Source organism: Phallusia mammillata, chromosome 1 (assembly GCF_965637545.1).
Source record: "Phallusia mammillata chromosome 1, kaPhaMamm4.hap1.1, whole genome shotgun sequence".
Classification (NCBI taxonomy): Eukaryota; Metazoa; Chordata; class Ascidiacea; order Phlebobranchia; family Ascidiidae; genus Phallusia; species Phallusia mammillata.
Window position 1 is genome coordinate 28,893,477 of NC_137252.1, and position 17,864 is coordinate 28,911,340.

The 17,864-nt window shown below is 38.6% G+C and overlaps 1 protein-coding gene across 1 annotated transcript; it reads right to left on the reverse strand.

The window, feature by feature from the left end:
* Positions 1 to 3,608: 3,608 nt before the first annotated feature.
* Positions 3,609 to 13,257, reverse strand: LOC145238671 (galanin receptor type 1-like). The gene is made up of 4 exons (XM_080101913.1): positions 12,697 to 13,257; positions 9,670 to 9,799; positions 7,645 to 7,881; positions 3,609 to 5,244 (listed from the first exon to the last, which is right to left on the reverse strand). Exons 1-4 carry the CDS (start codon positions 13,173 to 13,175, stop codon positions 4,537 to 4,539), a joined length of 1,554 nt encoding a protein of 517 aa, XP_079958039.1. The 5' UTR covers positions 13,176 to 13,257; the 3' UTR covers positions 3,609 to 4,536.
* Positions 13,258 to 17,864: the final 4,607 nt, after the last annotated feature.

Genomic DNA, 17,864 nt, shown 5'->3' on the forward strand with positions numbered 1-17,864 from the left:
TACTTGCCCTGTCATGTAACGTTTTGGACAACAGACCTTTCGATACCTAGAATTGTCTCCACGAAAAAGTCATAATTTGTTAATAATTTGGCCAATAACGTTGGCTACAATTTAACATACTTCGGTAACTTGTGTTTACGGAACATTATGGAGTGAAGGATCATTTCCTGACTTCAATTTCGCTTGAGTCAAGGTTCCAATTTTCTTCCATAAAGTTTGTTTCGTGAATCATAGAAGTTTCCCGAAACTGGTACTATTTTGCATACTTAATGGATTTCGGCAAAGTTATCGCAGTTTATGTTGACCTCGCAATCGATCTCACAAAAACAAAAACTTACACCCATTGGCCCTGTATAAAACCAGATAACGATCTTTTTGGCTTTTGAATGGCTCGTTTGATTAATTTCGCATGGATTTTCTGTCTAAGTACGCGCTCCCCGATTTGTATCGTGGCTACTCACACCTTTTTCGCGTCTTTAGCGCTGGAAAAGCAAGCGCCGCGATTAAACGCTTGACATATGTTTGGTCCAGGTTTGTATGCGCACAAAACTTTTAAATAATCCACAAAACCTGGGGTTTTCACCAGGTCTAATGTTACTATCAATAGATAAATTTGCCAGGATATGGCTGTAAATATAATGGGGTAGTTAAGGTATGCAGCTAATATGGTGCATTTTACAAAATTAATGCATACATTCAATTTTAAATCCGCTAAGGTACAAGCATAATGTTATGGTTGGAAACTACAATTTGGAGCTTGTTCCTAATCTTCAAAGTTTTCGTTTTTTCTACAACTGAAACAGCTGCCACCAAGTTGGCGATGCGCCTTCAAGGCACTCGAAAACTTATCGTCAACTTTGATGGATAAACCGGACAAAAACTATTTTACCTACCGTGCCACAGCTCATAAGGCACTGACCGAACCATGCCGTTGTGATTGAAAAAGCAATCATTCAAAACGCGAAATTGATGTCAACGTGTCGCCGCACCCTTCTCGTCTCATTAGTCTTCCATATTAAAGTCCCCCTGCAAGTCGATACGTTTCCTATATTTATTGATTGGTAAATAAATGAGAAAAAAATGTGTTCCTATAAGGCAATTTGAATTGTTATTTTACATGTTTTACATTATAAGGTGTCGTTATTTTCAAGTGATGTATTATTCAGCTATATATCCAACTACTCTATTCATTTACATGAAATGTTATTCACCTAAACTTTATGGGTATAGTTTATGTCCGCTTTGCCCTAACATGAAAGGTTTAACATTATTCTTCCCTTGGTGTGAACGACTTAAATTTAGTTATCAAACCTCATTTAAACTTCTGCGGTTGTCGATATATTGAACTTGGTTGCGGTTTTGAGAATAAGTGACATCGATTCTTTTCCATGTTTTTTTTACATTTATTACCTGTTTCGCTACTTATGTCCTACAGACAGCTAGGTGACCACAAGTAATCTTACGTTTTTTAAAAAAAAAATGTAAATGATTTGTACCCCTACATCATCATTCTTGCTATAAATTCAGTCTAATCTAAACAGGGTCGACTGGTATACACAATTTTCCACATAATATACTTTGCATCAAAGGTTTTTGGTTTTGTCAGTGACTTTGTTTCTGAAAAGCCGTCAACTATACATAAAAAAAATTAAAGGAAAATTGAGTCATTGATTGGAGTGTTCTGAAACCGTAACCCGAAAAATAAAAATTAAAAACACTGTAAAATCACACTTTTTCCGCAAAACCCGTCAAATTTACCACGATACACGCGCAAATCACAAAACGCCAGGCCCTTATGAGTGTATCTTGATCGCTGGTCTGCTTAGACCAGGGGCGGGCAACATACGGCCTTGTGTTTGGCCTGCTTTCACGGTTTCCTTTGTTTTCACACGTGTAGCCTAGTTAGTGCTTCAGCAGTATCTAAGTCGGTGGTGTATGAATTAAATTTGCTGCGGTGAATAAATTTATGTTATATCAGTTAGATTGTTTGGACTGTATTGTAATTGTGACGTACTTGATTGTATTTGGTTTAGGAAAGTTTCCCCACCCCTGGTTTAGGTGGTCAAAAATCCATTTTAAATCACTGGATAAAAACGCGATTAATGTATCGATTCAGGAATCCGGCCCGCCAAGTACTTCATTTTCCCATATCAGGCCCGCCGACTGGAGAAGTTGCCCGCCCCTGGCTTAGACGATTCAGGACTGATCCCAGTTCTGAATTAATGTTCATCTTAACGATACTGTGCAAAATCATCGTGTTAGGTCTGATTTAAAGCACACTTTATGCCATAACAGAAGGTCTATTACGAAAAACACAGATGGATAAAAGGAACACAATGTTTGAGTTTGTTTATCTGTGTGCTTTCCACATTAATAATTTAGTAGCTAGCATACTAGGACTCACAGAAGCCGCAAATAAGGTGAAGTGCCAAGGAGCGCATTATCAAAGTCGAACAGATCCAAGATAATTAATGCTGTTTTAACGCTCTCGTGTTTTCTCGTATGACCTTCTATGTTTTTGTTTTGTGGTTGATGGTTAGAAAAAGTTATTTTTCATCAGGTAACAGAAAGGCGTGTTGAAAGATTTTGTAAATTATGTTGCCCCTGAACTATTTACCCAACATTAATTGAGTAAGCCGCCGAGCGCTTAGTTACAAGATTGCGACCGATTCCGGTTAAGAAAGATTCGATTAAGGTTTATCTTTTTAAATAGTTATGCGATTTTACAGTAGTAAGATTGGCTCCCGTCAGCCTAACTAAAGTTGGAGTTACTTATTTATCACAATTGTCACATAAACAACTTGACATTACACTCTTCTAATCCAAAGAAATTACTTTAGGTATGAATATGAATAAATTCCGTAGCATGAACTCAATATCATGCGTAAAACAAAATGATAACATTTTAGTCTATGATACTCTTTTTATTATTTTTATGACACATTTTACATTGCTTTGGACTTTAGAGCATCTTTTGACTGTTACGAGAAATTTCTAGGCCAATAGTTGAGACCCATCATCTGCTTCTGTTTCTCGGAGATTCTACTTTAAGCCTATATGCGCATCTGTTCTAGCTTAACACGGCTTTGTTCCGGTGTGGCGTGTTTTCAACTTTTGGTATTAACAGGTGTTTTTAAGCCATTCAGACCGTTTATTATTATGAACCCTTTTTCCGCCATCCGTATCTCATCATACGCACTTTATACCCGGGCATTGAACTTGAGGGCTTAAAAGTTTTACCTTGGACTTGAACTTACGATTTTGGCAGAAAAAGATTGGTATCATTTAGTTTAGTATTTTATTTCGACAAATCTGTTGCGAACTTTCCAATTTCGCATAGTGCTACAATTCCATACCTCATGCCACCGGGCCTAATTCTTAAAGTGCTTATCATAAGCTCCCATATCAACACAGGGAAATTTTTCTTTAAATTCTACTTTAATTTCTAATCGTATTGATTCTAATTTATTTCGTAATATCACCTAAGTTATACCTCCACCTAACCGTGCCCGATTCTGTTGCGAATACCTTGTTAGACTAAATGGCTAATACTTTACCATTGCTGTTGTCATTAACGCATTTAAATTTGGATATTCCCACCATTTTTTTTGTCTTCTGGACTTTTATTATTATCAAACGTTTTGTTCACTTAACAAAACAGGAAATCGTAATATCTCCAAGCTTTTGGTCACAAAAAGCGGACAGGTAAAAATACACCACAAAAAACAAACGGCGAAAAATCGAATCAATTCAGATATTGATTAAGACGAGCGTTTAATCAACGATACGAATATACTTTGGTCCAAACAAAAATGCGGACCAATGCAACACGTCGATTTGTATCTATTCTTGCATTTGTTTGTTATTAATAGTACTGTTCCAAAATAGACAACATTTCCATATAAAGCTACATACTAAAAAGAATTGGACTGCGACTACTGCACCTAACATATAATCCGTAATACATCGTTACAATTGTTCGCTTGAATTGATTTGTTCGCATGCCGTGCAAAAGGTTCAGGATATATTTAAACGCTCTAACCAAAAATAATTTTGACAAATTGTTTTCTTTCTTCCGGACCAGCATGGTCTTGATTAATTAGTAAATTGATTTTTTTATGCAGTCCTATTCTTATACAATATTCACGTGCCATTAAAAGTCATGGTTTGTTTATAAATCACCCGGTGTCTTTTAAAAACGTTTTCGGTAATTGCAAAATTGTTTGGAAATATCAATTATCTTAAGAAAGTCGAAAACAATAAAGCGACTATGCCAATTTCCCAATGCACTGTGTTTCACGTTATCCATGTTGATATGATCGTGCCTTTTACTCAAGGGAAAAGCAAACTACTAATGAAATTGCGTCCGATCAACTGCAACCTTTCACACGTTGGCGGGCTGTCAATAAGCATTCAGGTCAGCGATTTATCGAACAGTGACGTATAGGGGTTGGGGCTTGATCCCGGGCTGTCAATTCTAATTATCGAACGGGTCGCTGTTGCTAGGAAACGTGCACCTGATGTTTCTCTAGCAACTCACACGGATGACATATCAACTCCTGTGCAGTGGTCGTTTTTTCCTGGATGCGATTTAATGAGTTCTGGCTCTGAGAGTAGGTTCTCATTCTCTGTTTCCATGTTGGTTTCCTTCATTTCAAACATATCTTCGGGGTAATCACAGCTTTCAGCGTTTGCTTTACGCTCAGCTACGTCGTCTTCATTGACCAGAGACAACACCAATCCCGCCGGCTTCTGACTGTTTCTTACTGGCAAACTGGGCGTCAATAGCATAATAGATGTGGAGGGCTCGTTCATGGTAACGCAGTCGGGGTAGTATTTCCTTCCGTGCTTCTCGTCCACTGTGCAAGCGTCTCGGCAGTTAGACGAAGTGATTGTGGGAGGTCTAGGTTTGAGTACTTCATGGTGCTGATTTTCGTTTCGGTTCTGGCTGTTGGTTCGTGAACGAAGGTGCACGCTCAGGGAACGCACCATGCGCCTCGAGTAGGCTTTCATGTTCACCACGGCCTCAGAGAGATACTGGCAGGTGAACGCTCGTTTGAAATCGCTTCGGAACCGGTTGGACACAAAGGCATATACCAATGGGTTGACACAGGAGTTGGCATACGACAGACAGTGCGCCGCCACTTTCAGTACAAAGGTTTCGGATGTAAAAGGAAAACTGCCGAAATTGACCCAAAGGCTTGTAAGATGATGCGGGAACCAATCAATGGCGAACACCACAACCTAAAAAATTTATTATTTTTTAGATCATGTGCACTCAAATGCACTGTACATTGACTATTCAGATATCAGTTTTCATTTCATGCTAGCAATATGTACTAATGTGTAACATCATTATACTGTAGACTTGTTAGTCGTGGCGGCTTTATTGAACGGGCTTGATTTAGGCCTGACATTACATTTGGTCACATTTTGGTCATAATTTCACTTTGGTTAATGTAACCTCGGGCAAAATTTGGGCTTGCTTTTAAAAAATCGGGTTTGGGCTATAGGTTTCGGGTTGTTTCTTAAGGTTAAGGACCCTTACTTCGTACCCGGTATACAACTTTGAATAAGGCAATGATATTTTATCGCATTTTCAAAGAACATGAGCTCAATTCGATGGTGTAATGTGAAACTCATTATATCGGTTTTTCTTTCAATAAAGCAATTGTAATGCGCATTTGATTAGTATAAATGCTTTTATTAAAGCAATTGATGCGGAGTGCACCTCAGCTGAAATTTAAAACGTAAATCAATTATTTACTGAGCATTGCTGCCAATTTAAATGCATTCGTGCCAAAATCTAATGAGCCTATACTTCAGTGCTCAGGTTATAAAAATTTGGCATCTAACAAGGTTTGTCACGTGATATGTGGCATTAACGATGCATGACCAGGTTTTCAATTTCAATTCATTGTCTGCATTCCAGTCGTCTCATTAATTATTGATATATTTCCTTATGTACGCGGACTACTCTTAAAGGTCAGATGGACACTCTAACCAATCGACCCCTAATGACACTTTTACTTTTTCCTGCTAATCGACTTGGTATGTAGTTAATGTAAACCAAACACTGCAGGATTTTTTTGGTGACTGAATTTGTTAATTTTATTTTCTGCATAACTATTTTCTCAATATCAGCACAACCCTCTTTCAAAAACTTTGGTTTGGTTAAAAAAAATACCAAAAAGAGAACCGATGGTCCGAAACGTCGATTTAACCAGTTTTCTACGCAGAACATTTCCCAGCGATCAATAACTATAAGCCGTCCTATTGAGAAGCCTAAATTATTCTTGTCTTGCAGGTCAGGTCATGCCGCGTACGTCAAAACAATTTTCACTGTACCAGCTAAGGCGTTAGACCGAGCAACTCTAATTGATGATAATACGCCTAATACGATTGATATTGGGCTTGTGCGATGTCTCTCCCTTTTTTGCAGCCTTCCAGATGTTCGATCTGTTTTGCGTAATAATTTTGTGTTGATTCGATTAAAAATCTAACGCGACGCTGTGAATTCCTCTGCCGTTTTGTACCGGAAAGCGACAGAAAAACTCTCTGCCAATGAAAATCAATATCTACCCAGTACCCAAATAGAAAGGTGCACAAACATTACTAATTAATTAATAACAAACGACGCATTCCGTATGTTTATTGTAAATACGTAATACCAAGACCTTTTTGGTAATTTTTGTTTTATAGCGTTACACACTGGCGAGATAAAAATGTTTATGAATAAAAGTGTATTTTAATTTGTTGTTTTAGGATATCTTCGGGTAAAAAATATTTTCTATTGTTTTAACAAACGGAATTGCCAGAACACTGGACCCAAATTGTGGCACTTTTTTCTGACATACACTTTCTTATTATGGGTATTATGGTTAAATAGCTTCACAGAACAGCAGATAAAACTCTCACATTTTACTCTTGTCCTGCGCCAGACCATTATAAGTTTATTATTTCAAGGACGAGATAAATATTTTTTATTGTCGCCGACTTTTTCCCCAACAGTCTCAATAAACAAAGACTGTTTTGCACAAAAGTCCGGTCATAGTTTTTTTCAATAGAAAAGTCCGACCATTTTTGGTGAGCAATGATTTGTTGCCCAAGGGAGACAATAGATTGAGACGCCGCACAAAAGAGGAAAGTTTTGTCTCCCAGAGTGGTCACCTTTGTTGTCTCGAGGGACAAACTTACACAAGTTTTCGCTTAGGCCTTATTAACGTGAACCATTCCATTTAAAGTGGCCGAGTTTGACAGAAAAGTCATTGACATTTTTCCAAAGACTTTAGCTGAGCAATGAAATACCTTTCGTCAAACTTCGTTATTTTTACTTGGGTTACCGGGCGAAAGTAATTCGGGACAAAACGTAGTCAAAAAAGTTAGATACGGTATAGATTTTTGCAGGTGGCAATTCGTAAACTAAGTTTTTGCCCATTTGACTTTTTGCACGCAATTTTTTTTATTAAACGACGAAACATATCAAGCGGTTCATTCGAAACGCAGTCCAAACCATCTATTGCCAAACTGCAAGAGCTTGAGTGCCGTAAGTGGCTACACTAGCCCCGATGAGACCTTATAGGTCGAAATAATGTTTGGAGCAAACAACATGGTTCTGCAAAGAGCAAACAAAGTAAAACGTACCACCATCACAACGATTCTTGTGACTCGTTTGCGAGAATCATTGGCGTTCTTGTTCCTTACTATGGCGCTGTTGTTGTGAGCATTCTTGCACATGGCATGTAACACACCAACATAGCAACTTAGAATGACAAGCAGGGGAAGGACGTAGCCCAGTATGAAGATGGAAAGTTGATACCACTTGTCCCAGTGTCTCATCCGCCAATTAGGAAGACAAAGTTGAATGCCTTCGAATTCAAACTGGAAAAATAATTCGAAATGAAAATGCAGTTCAATGTTATAAACTTTTGTACAGTTGAAGTGGATTAAAACCATATGACCTAACTGTCCTAGACAGCAGCATTTGTATATTAAATTTACAAAATTTCTTCATTTACAATGGGACTTACAACCGAGTCTTTGAAATAGAACGTTTTGATTAAGTCAATTTTAATGTATGGTCAAAATGAGTCTGTTGGACTTGCTTGAACATAAACTTTATCTTCCGCGAAAAACGAGAAAAAAGGAGCACTTTGTGTTCAACATTTTAAATCGGCGGTAAAAATACATTTTTCCTTGAAAACAGCTTATTGGAGTTCACATGAAGTGAATCTATTTCGGAAACTAGACGGCCACAGTTGATAACAGTTATCAAAAATTAAGAACTGTCGCAGTATGAGCAATGCCTTTGCTGCACGGCGAATTTCAAGAAAACTGCGATTTCATTCTGAGAAAAGCCGGTAAGCAAACGTATTTAAAACCCACGTCAAGCATGTTTATCACGTCTACGTGACATCGGGCTTCGACACATCATAGTCCTTTGCCGCGGAGTTTACGCGAACTGCGCGATTAGGTTTATACATCTGGCATTGATGGACGTGTATGCTTGACACAGTTCGTTATGCGCAGCTAAACCAGTGGAACGGAATGGATTGGCTCAAACATGCGGCCCTGGCATGTTCGAAGCTTGTCATTTGGGGCTTGGCTGCGTATACGTACTCAGGTTAACGGCCAGGTCTAACCTGTGTTAAGCTTGCATTACATTTCAAATACATCGCAAAATGCTTCGTCTCGCCCCCGCAGAGAGATGCAACAATGTTAAAAATGCCAGTTGCATATAAGTCAAAACATTATTTTTTGTTTTGTTTTTAGTTGATATAATTTAATACCATAAACAACCAAGAACTGTGTTTTGGGTGTTCATACGTTAGTTAAACTAGTTTGATATTGTAGTCGAAACATAAATACATTGCCAAATTATCAAGAGTTATAACTTCCCCACCCTTGGCGCATTAAAAAGGTTCTAAGTTAGAAAAAAATACGGACAAAAACAATATGTGTCGATAAAACGTAAAAACGAGTCTAGAAAGTTTGGATATATGAAAATTGTTTAAAAACTGTTCGACAAAGTTACCGATAATAAGTTATTGAGGAATACGAGGAATGCGCTTTATACAATATTCGGCAAACCCTTTGCATTATTTGACATACATTTGTCATTTGGACCTGTGGTGTATTGATTTATAAGGATGTAACGATTACTCTAACTTCTAATACGAAGAAAATCAATAGATTACATATAGGTACGATGGGTATGTTCGTGTGATTAATACCCCAAGTACCGTCTTGAACCACATTTTTTTGTAATTGGACGATTGGACATTTCAATTTCGGCGACAATCGCTATCTAATCCGAAATCGTTATTTTGTCGTTTGCGGTCAACACGCAATGACTTCGGAGTCATGAAAAGATGTTTTAATTTCGCTGCGGTCAAATTCTCATAAACTGAACTGAGTATTCGTTGATGTGTTCGTTTTTCATTTAAAACGTGCCAACTATACAGACCTCATGACCTATACAGACCTCATGACCTAAAATTTTGAACTAGTGTTTCTAACCAGCCTTAAACCAAACACTTTGGAATAGAATAAGTTGGGTCAAAGGTTTGACGTAACTTGGAAGGTCGGCTAAACCTGGATAAACGTTAAGAACCATTCTACTAATATGGTTATTGTTGTTCATGTATAAGCAATTGATGTGGCGGTTACCTGAACTCTAGTAAGTGCAGAGGGAATGCCAATTCCAACTGCTGCCACCCATACAAAGATGATGCCTCTGGTTGCATTGGCCCGAGTTCGAAGCTGTTTTGCCGAGGTGGCGTACACCACAGCAAAAAATCTGAAGCAAAAATAAAAGTTTTTAACTTCCAAGACAGAGACATTTTCGTCGGTGCTATTGAGGCCTTTTCGCAATAAAAATAAATTTTTCCCCTTAGAGACAACGCAATTAAGAAAAAAACGTACAGCGTGACGTAACAAAAACAGAAAGGTATACCCAAAATAAAGTCAAGTAACTATCACAATTGTTTTTTTAATTTTTATGTCGATCTACTGTGCGTTCAGGTTTAGGTAAAAGTTTGCCTTGTGAACTCAGATACCAGGTTCAGGCCTAAGTGCGAGAAATTCGCTTCTAATACCAACGGACGTGCTTATTAATATGCAAAGGTCGCCGGCTTTTAATGGCTTAGCTGATAAAATAAAGCGTTAAATCGATTTCAGCCGACTTCAGTCACCGTTGCACGTTTTGCAAAGTTGGTGCCATTTTCTTCAGCTTTTGGCGTGGCTTTGGTCTACTAATGCGAATTACTGACCCGAAATCAGTTTTTGAAAGTTCAAAGTTGCATGTTTATTAAACGTGATGTATAAATTCGCTTATCTTATTGTTACGAAAAAAACTAAAATCTGATTAGTTTGTTGCAGTTTTAGGCTATTACTTTTCGTATCGTTATTTCCATCTCAGATGATCAACAACGTAAAGATTGAATTTAATATAGGTTGTAAATGTTACCCCAAGTATTTCTAGAGAATCAGGTAATATAAAACGAATAGTTTGACAACAGTTGAAATAAACTATCATTACTTTTCTAACTTACAGCAAAATGTCATTTAAGAAGACTAAAACGGTTCGCATTAATGTACCTGTATTACCAAATTTCAATAAAAGGAATAGTTTCGGCCGAAAAGGTCTCAATGGTGCAGTTGGACAGACATTGGCCATATAAGGGCATTAATGAGAACCTATGAGTCAAAACTGTGTGCACTAACTTTGCCTCTATATTTCAATGGAAATTTATTCAATTGATGCCGCTGTTTCGTGACACCACACAGGTGCAAAGGTGGGCTTAGTTTACTTAAGGCTACAATGGCTTTCTCGTAACACTGGAAGGCTTCCCAATGCCGGTAACCACGTGATTGATTGCCAATCGGAATTAAGATCAATCGTTAAATCACTCTCCATCATATTGAACTGCGTCGACGACTTCAGTACACAAAGACGTCTGTGCGGCCAACCACCTGATACTTTTACGGGTATACTCAATTCATTGGCGTATACGTACAGTTTGGGCCTTGAGAATAACACGTGGGCATTTGCGTGTTCTTATAAAACAGCGAATGGGTATACATTTTGTGAGAGTTCATAATTTGAACGGTTACAAAGCATTGCAGCTAATTTGCAATGATTAATGCAAGAGTGATTTTAAATTAAAGTCATTTGCGCATCCAGTTACGATTACAATAAAACACAATGGAACTGTAACTGCAGTTCATGCACGTTTTATGATAATGCCAATTGCAAAAGGGCCTATTACAATAAAGATTATTATGTGCGTTGTTTATTCCGCTACTCATACCCTATAAATGTGTATCTTTCGGGTTCTACGTTTCATTTAAGTATCAATGATCCTTACAATAACGCATGTCATCAGCAAACTTAAGTAAAAACTTGAAAAGCAGTTTTGTCATGGCGTCCATCAATAATCATTTTCTGCTTGCTTGCGCTTGCTAAGCGAGGTTTTGGTAACAGATGCTTTGTACAAAGGCGCTATGACGCAAAACTAATTCTAGCGGGTCTCCTGACTGACAGCATTTTGTCATCCATGCATTGTTCTTGCCCAAATGGGGCTAAAACGAATCCAACCCAATTTAAGTAACAAAGAAGGGCAATTATTAAGAGCTTAGAATTGTGGTGGGCCTTGGCGCGGTAACAATGCTAAAAGGTTTTCGTCGGTTTGCGAGCATCGGCTAAGATTACACTTGTTTGTTGTTACTCACATTTGCCCACGTTTGACTATGGCTCGTAGCCAAATGATTTTCACCTGTAACCTGCTAACAAGTGGTTGTGCGAAACGGCCACACATTGTGTACCAGCTTATTGCTTTTAATTGCAATTTGTTTAAGTTGGAAAAACCTAAAAGTGCTTGTCTTAGGGCCTAGGCCTTCAGCGCGTGTAAACGTCCCTACTAACCACTATGGCACTTACCAACGAAAAACAAGCATAATAGTTTGCAATCAGAGGGTGGTCGACACCTGAAAGTGTTTTGCAAACCGAGAAAGATTCTAAATGAATTCTTTTTTGCAATTAAAGAGCATTGACCCTAGCCCAGGGTGCCGACCCCAAAACACAAAAGGCCAGAAAACTTTAAAACCTCATCAAAAAGAGAATTTTGCTACGTCACGGGGGCATTGAACTGTGACGTAGGGTCGTGTTTGGCGAACTGCTTTCATGACAGATTATCAAAAAGCAAACACTCGATCCTGACAAAATCAAATAGAAAATGTGCTGGACTGGGCCGCGTGAAAGCGACTTAGGAACAGCATCGCACCAAGACGGTTTGTTATTTGAAATATTTGCACAGCCACTCGTTTATGGGAATATAGATTTTGCAAACTGATTTGCTAAAAACATCTTTGGAATACACACACAAACAATTTGTATTGGAAAGTTCCATTTTAAAAGCATTTGTACTAAGAAAACGTTGAATGTTTTTGCGTAGGGTTTCATGGGAAGATTTTTGAATGTTTGTTTTATGTCGAAAATGCGAATTTCGAAAAGAATTTTGTGTCGTCGTGGATTTTCTTCCAACATGGAAAGCAATTGTTCGGACGTCATATATAACGTCATTGTCCACTACAAGAAATGTGCAATTTAATGACCACTTGCCGTGGCGGGGTACCCAGCAGGTGCTTCAACAATGGGCCTTAGCAATTAATGAATCTAAATTTAGGTAAACTCACCTGTCAAATGACAGCGCCACGAGGGTGTATATGCTGGCCAACATTGCAACCTTCTGACAAACCTCGCAAAAAACGCACATAAATGCGCCAAAGGGCCATCCATCCATGCTGTAGATCGTCGCCTGAAAGGGGACGCAGAAAACCAAGAAAAACAGGTCGGCGATCGCAAGATTGAGAATAAATCGGTTGGTGTTGTTCAGGCCCTGTGCCTGGTACCTGTATATCTTCATCATAACGGTGATAACCAGCGAATTGCCGACTATGCCAACGCAGAAGATGATGCCGAAAAAGATAGGAACCAAGATGGCGCTTAGCATCTGTTCTTGCGAGAGCACAAGCTGTTCCTGTGCGTCCAGCAAACCCTGTGTCGAGGTTCCATTTTGGGTGTCATTTTCGGTGTTGTTAAAGATGTTTGTGTCCAAAGTGGTGTCGATAACGTTGAAATTTGCTGGCATTGGTAAAGTAGTGGAACTCTCCATGTCGAAGTTTGAAAGCAGAAGAATCGCTTGGTTTTATAGGGTTAACATAGCGTTATATATAACATTACTCTATGGTTTCACTAAAGCTGAAAAAAAAAACAACACTTAGGTCTCATTTTCAAGTGGGCATCTCCAATACTAAGTTTCCATAAGTAGTACATCGTAGCAGCTGTATTTTTATGAGTGCCCCCCAAAAAGTTTCAAGTGATCGTTAAAGCTGCAAGTGAATGTGCCCTTGAACTTCCAACAACTATTCAAAAACAAATACAAAACGTTGCTTCGAAATCACTTTTAACGTTCTTCGAAGTCACTTCAGAATATTCATGACTGTGCGCTTTGCGATGAATGCATTGTTTTATTGATTGTTCACTTAAGTTTTTAGCCCTTGTCGCCACCGCGCAGTTTGTTGCTGCATATTCCATGCGTTTTATACCACTGTCAGTAACATCCATACAAAAAGTCGAAATATTGTATCAATAGCATAATAAACATGAAACGTCACCTTTTTCTTACATTCTGCATAATTTTCACAAGTAAAGCCACACGCACACTTTCATAACAGATGGGTATTGAAAAATGTCGCCTGATAAATATGTTTAATTCTTTCTTCAACTTAACACTCTAAAAATTCAATCAACGTTTTACAGTCACGTTGCAATCGGAGTTGTTGATAACTAATTTTGTACAATAATTCATATCTACCTCGTTCGTAAACAAAGAATGTCAATCCAACCACAACGTCCAGATACACAAAGTCTTGTGCAAACCTTCATCTGATTTCACTGTAGCAAACGTTAAGGCGCGTGAGACCAGATGCTTTTATAAGCGAGGTGAACGACCAACCAACCTAGATAACCTTTTTTCTTTCCACATGTTACAAGCAGGGGCGACGTGCTTGGCGAAAACACATTTTCCCTTGCGCACATATTGGCCTTGCCTATACCGCATCGTGCTCGCAGAACGAATTTGCCAACAGTCGAATCAATGTGCGACCCCGCGTTGAGTTTATGTTCAAGGTGGTTGCACACATGTTGACAAATATAAATTCCTGAAAGTGATGTTACTCATATGGCAACATGATTAATTTTCAGGTGTCATTTTACATTAAGATTGGGTGTGAGGTCCAGTCATAGGTTTTATTTGCATTGAAATTAGCACTGGTATGGAACATCAGTTGGCGCTGACTGTGTAAATTGACCGCAAACGTGTCAATTTCTTGTTTGGGGCATATCTATGCATACTCGACATTTTAGTAATCTATCCTGTGCCCACGTTTTATTGTCATATAAAACCATTGAAAGCAAATGGTGGATGGTCTAGCTTGACCTGTGTGAAAAATAAGACAGTAAACACAATGACACTTAGACCAATAACTCTACCGTTCCACCTCTAAACGACGCTACTGACAATATGTCAAATTTAGTATTTATGGAACTTAGGACAGACTGTCATATCCCGACGGTTTTAAACGCAATTACTGTGGTTTAGATCGTGCGCCGCAAATAAACAGGCTCCTATGCTGAAAAACAAACAGCTGTTTTCTGTTCAACCACCAAGAACGTTGCTTTGACTTATTGCTGTGCTAAACGTTGCATCATGGTTTTTATTTTTAATTAAATTTGACCAGGACTTGTTCGTACTCACCTGTCAAATGACAGCGCCACGAGGGTGTATATGCTGGCCAACATTGCAACCTTCTGACAAACCTCGCAAAAAACGCACATAAATGCGCCAAAGGGCCATCCATCCATGCTGTAGATCGTCGCCTGAAAGGGGACGCAGAAAACCAAGAAAAACAGGTCGGCGATCGCAAGATTGAGAATAAATCGGTTGGTGTTGTTCAGGCCCTGTGCCTGGTAAACGTTGCATCATGGTTTTTATTTTTAATTAAATTTGACCAGGACTTGTTCGTAGAAATAAAGTTTTGGACATGTTTTTGTGGTCTGTTGGCACAGCTGAATGATGCATATTGGCTTTGTTTATTGGCGAAAATATGCGTCAGTGTCAGTGGAGACAACAGACTGTTAACTCCAAGGCAGTGGTTCCCAAACTATGCGCCGCGGCACACTGGTGTGCCGCCAGATGTCATTAGGTGTGCCGCAAAAAATATTGAAATTAAAATCAATCAAGTAGAGTAGTAGTACCAGGTGCTTAGACCACTAGGCCAACATGCTCCACGTCTCTGAGATATTCAACTAGGCCATTTAACTATGAAAGTGACCTGTATAGCGGCTTTATGACCTCATAGTTAGTGCCTTTGTCAGCTAAAAAAATTATTCAAATGTTCGAAGTGCGCCAAATAATTTTTGTATTTTCTAAAATGCGCCTTAAAAGAAAAAAGTTTGGGAACCACTGCTCCAAGGTGTGCGGATTGGTACTTTACCCAATATCGCAAGCTCAAGACTTGTGAAGTAATATTGGCACAATAACTTCCAATATTGGCATAGTAACGACTCGTTAAGTAGTTTAGACCAGTGCTCTTCAACCGGTGTGCACGGTGCACCCTAGGGTGCACCAAAATATGCATGGGGTGTACCAGTACCAAAAGGTATACAAGGGTGCATCACAAACTTTTAATGAACCATTAATGTTTGACTTTCAAGATATTAAAAAAGATGTAGGTTTCAACTTATGAATAACCCGGGTAAACTTTTCAATGGTTTATCCCCATGTCTAGTTTGATAGTGGCTGTGTTACATTCGGGTGATGTTAGGATATCGAGTGTTGTTTTTTTTGCTGATGTTTCATAGAAAAGTCGCGAACATATGCTTGGAGTTAATTGACAAGATGATATGCATAACGGTTTTTCATGTCGCTTTTTATATTATTTTACCTTTTAAGTAAACAGGGTGCATGAGTTCGCCACAACAACTTTAAGGGTTCACCACACCAAAAAAGGTTGAAGGGCACTGGTTTAGACGAACTGATCTTCTTTTAACCAATCTGCCATATGCTTGACTATTGTTAAACCGACGTTATTTCATCATACGTACGTATTTTTAGAGTATAAACCAAATCCCAATACAAACCTTATCAGCAAAACAAACTGCCACAGGACTTGCATCTTACATTAGTCAATGCATTGAAGGAAACGTTGAATCGGCTGCATCACAATATATTTGTTGTACACATACTCTCTGACATTTTGTTTATGAACCAGCTTCTTTCTAAGTTTGTGTGTAGTATTTATAAGTGCAAACCTTTTGTACAACGGTCACATTGTACCCACTCGACGTAGAACGATAATCAACAATATGTTTTTAACCAAGTCCGTCCTTACGCAACAAGACACTTCCCGCATTTGATTTATTTCCATACGTAATTGACGGGCGCTGTACGTTAAAACGTCGCCAATACACGTCAAACCAAAGCAGGAGCAGCTGTCCTATTTTCTTATGGATTGCATTTGCTTCAACATTGACGTACATTCGTCAAACGCCGAGTATAAGATTTGTTTTGCACGCGTTTCGGCTATTTTCGTTGTTGTTGTAAACAGGCAGCTTACGTTAGCATTTAAAAAGGCCATGGTCATGTTAAAAAAAATTTTTTGAGTTAAAACATTTCCGACATATAATGTAAAACAATGCTTGTTTTCCCCAAGGGGGGGCGTTTTCAATAATAATGTTTTCAGCACAAGACCAACAAGCCTTTTGGCATTTTTAAAAGACTGTTTTTTTAGGTGTTTTACAACCCTGTGTTGGTTACAAGCATAGTAAACACCAGGTACCGTCAATTCCAAATAGCCCAGCCCAGACGCATTTACGGTCCTGAATTCAAACAAATCTTGTTCAATTTCCCCATTACATGTAAAACGACGCCCAACAACCCCAAAGGTGGCCAGTGACGAAGGTGTGGTCCTTGTACATGTATTTAGTCGATGTTCCAATAATGCGAGTAATATCTGTGACTGGGATACCACCAGAGTCTTGCGATTGCAAAACCGTGTTGGACATGCCTTATCGCGATTTTACATCGGCGTTACGTGGGCAGTAAATATTATGGAGTCTATAAAGCAGTTCCCGAAAAGGGCCAACGGCGTTCTGGAAACGTATAAGTCCAACTAGGCATGTTGACGAATAACCAATGCCAACCCAAAAGGTGTTGGCCAACCGTAGGTCAATTTTAAGCTCTGCTATGTGGGTGATCTATGAAAAACATGGTGTTGTTAATTTTAATTCATTCTTGTGTTTTGCTTCTGTTAAAAATGCGACAGACAAAAACAAAGATGCCCACTGGATAAAAGTAAAGTTAAAAATAGCCCAATACCTTTTCGATAATAATAAATAAAGATTGGCGTCCTAGAAAACCTGTTTCGGAAAATGGTGTTCCATCAGAATGTTATTTATCGTATAAAACATGAAAAAAAACATGCGATACTTACGAAACCAAAGAGATAAAAGTTGGTAGTGTCCTGCTTGGAAAATGTGAACTGACATATTTTGCTATCGTTCTTACCTGACATCAGTTTAAACAAGGTTATCAGGTGAGGTCAATTTGCGTACATAAATTTGGTGAGGCTGGGAAAAATTACTGCTCCCTAGTGACATCAGTGTCAATAGCAATTGATTGATCCGATATTTCAGTTTACCATGACAGTTTTTAACGACAAGTAACTATTTTGGTTGAGAAATGTCGGCCTGACTAGTAACCGTGAAAAACTTTACAACTTTTCCCAGCACTGGCATTAAA